Here is a 2604-nt window from a genome sequence, read left to right as displayed (position 1 = left end):
GAAGGGAGGGGAGAAGAGGGAAAGGGAGAGGAGAAGGAGGAGGAGAGGACATGTTACTATTTTGGGCTCATCATTAAAGACAATTTTAAATTCAATGCCTGGGGATAAGAAGACTCCAGTGGGTGACTTGGTTCTGGGCACACTTAGGTACTGTCTGTCCCTGGACTTGTATGATTATATGGTTAGTTGACTAGCCCCAGGACAGATCACAGGAGGAGCTGAATCAGCCGGGAAACTGCACATGACAAAAGGCCCAGGATGTTTATTCTGTCTCTGCTGAGCATGGTCTTTCTGGTCTGCATGAACAAGGGTAAGTCCTGCAGAGGGAAGGTCAGCTGGCTCTTGGTTAAGAGCCAGGCAGGTGGCCACCCAGGTGGTGCAAGGGTTTAAGACACAGCCTATGAAGCTGTCTGCAGCCAGCAGACCCCTCCTGTCTTGTCTGCTGCTCCCCTCAGCAGTGTATTTCAGTCACTCTGCCTATTCTGTTCCCCATTCTGTCTCTGGTGAATCCTCTAACCCCCCACACCTCTGGCCTGTATCCCAGTTCTTGTATGCATAGATAAATCTTAAAAAAAAAAAAAAAATAGCTGGGCAGGATGCTAGGGGACAGAAAATTTCCAAAATAGACTCTTGGGGTTTTGATAGATGAATGTGTGTATGACAAGGAATACTTTTCTTCTTTGCACAGGTAATCTTCAGGAACGCCTAAAAGGTATGGCCATGCCCAAACCTCCGTAAACAGATCTTTGTGACACATTTAGGACTAAATCTTCATCTTCAGAGAGGACTGTGGTCAGTTCTACTGTGGAACCCTGGTTTTATCTTTTCCCAGACCAATTTAATTCATTTCTTGGAATGAGGAGGCTAAAATCTTCTTTGTGCTTTTTTCTCTACTGTGGACAAAATCACCATACCAGATAAGGGGTTTCTTACTTGGGGTCATGGGTACATTTTATAAGAATTCTGATCTTTTGAAATTATACACAACATTTGATTTGTGTCTGCACCAGTTATCTTTCACAAGATCATCAAAGAAGTCAAAAAAGTTAGGGACCACTAGGCAATAGTAAAGCTCTTGTGGAGAAACCTCCAGGCCTAGAACCTTCTCCAGAGAGTGTCCTTTAAGCATCTCTTTCTGTGTCTGGCAGAGACTGCAAGTACCTGTTATTCCTGTAAGATGTTTCATCTTGGTGTGTGCTATGGCACAATGACTTCCTGCAATCTCAAGTACCAACAGTCCTGTGCTGTTGAGAACATTTACATTTTTACGAAGAAAGGTAAAATGGGGAACAGAGGGATGAGACACACCTCCTCCACCTCCTGCCTTTAGAGACAGTGATGTTCTTTTACCCTGAGAGTGTGTGGGTGAGAGGGGTGGGGAAGGATGGGGTGGTCCTATAGAGGATATGGCAAGGATGAACTTTTCCATAATACAATATTGAGTTTGAGGTCCCTTATCAGTTAAGGGATAAAATCCATCCTTTGTGCAGTAACTAGTAGACTCACAGAACCCATTTGGGCCTAGAGAATGGTTAGTGAGGACCCAAAGAGAGGTTTCTGGTAGGAATTTTGAGAGTCATGACAGTTGTATTCCTCCATCTCCCTCCCCAGGAAGGAGTATGTATTTTTATTCAAGACTGTCATGTATGCACAACTGTGAGGACATGAACTTTTTATCTTTTGACAAGAAGATTGAGCTCATCTGTTGCAAACACAGTGACAATTGCAACATCCCTGATGGAAGTTAGTTCTACATTTCTCCTGAATTTGGGGTCATTCTTCAACTTACATTCCTTTTATCTCTTCCCCCCAAACCTGTATTTGTTTTCCTCTTCTAACTCCTGATAAAAATGAGAAAGCCAACTGCTAGTGAAAAGTGCAGCAGTTACAAGGAGAACGGGAGGGTAGCTGAGTCTGTTAATGGAGGCGCACTGGACTGAAATTTTGCAAATCCCTAATGCTGGTAGTGGGATTGGGTTTCCTTATGACAGATGGATAGGGTTAGACTTAGAATTGATTATTATCTCCTATACATGGAAATGTGAAGACTTCAAACAAAACAATTCTAAGCTTATACTGAGAATTCTGTGACCATATGCTATCCTCATCAATACCCACTTCTCTGGATTGGATTCTCTTCAGAGGAAACTTGACACCCACTGCGACTTTGCTTTGGCCTGTGGGCAGAGGTCGAAAAGGGCCAACTCCAATTTCCCAATGGTTTTTCTCTGGAAGAACACTTGGAGGAATCTCAGGTCAGAAAAAACGGGACAGGTGTAAGGATGAGGCATGCAGGAAAATTTTAAGGACATTCCAGGTGGTGGAAACTAAGATTGAGAGAAAATTTGGTATGGGTAGAATGGGCTTGAATTATCATGGCCCTGGTTGCCAGGTAGCTAGGTAGCACATGACTGAACTAGGTTACTGAACTGGGATTTGAGACCTTGTCCAAAGATGGCCAGTCAGTATCTTCTCATAAGAATGGGCTAGGGTGGGTGGTGGAGAGGGTGTCGATAATAAAGGTGACATGGTAGTTGGAGATAATAGAATGTATGGAGATACCACAAGGTGATGTTTTGGTAACAGAATATCTTAAGCAGGAAG

General features: G+C 43.5%; 1 protein-coding gene across 1 annotated transcript; it reads left to right on the top strand.

Annotated features, from left to right (window-relative positions):
• Positions 1 to 282: 282 nt before the first annotated feature.
• PATE2 (prostate and testis expressed 2) lies at positions 283 to 1748 on the top strand (the record flags this gene model as incomplete). Its single annotated transcript, XM_084249933.1, has 4 exons — positions 283 to 310; positions 689 to 712; positions 1149 to 1277; positions 1612 to 1748. The coding sequence occupies 4 exons, from the start codon at positions 283 to 285 to the stop codon at positions 1746 to 1748; spliced, it is 318 nt and encodes a 105-aa protein (XP_084106059.1).
• Between the last annotated feature and the right edge of the window lie 856 nt (positions 1749 to 2604).

This window comes from Talpa europaea (genome assembly GCF_964194135.1).
Source record: "Talpa europaea genome assembly, chromosome: 12".
NCBI classification, from domain to species: Eukaryota; Metazoa; Chordata; class Mammalia; order Eulipotyphla; family Talpidae; genus Talpa; species Talpa europaea.
The sequence above is the reverse complement of the archived record's forward strand: the minus strand, read 5'-3'. Positions and strand labels throughout refer to the sequence as shown.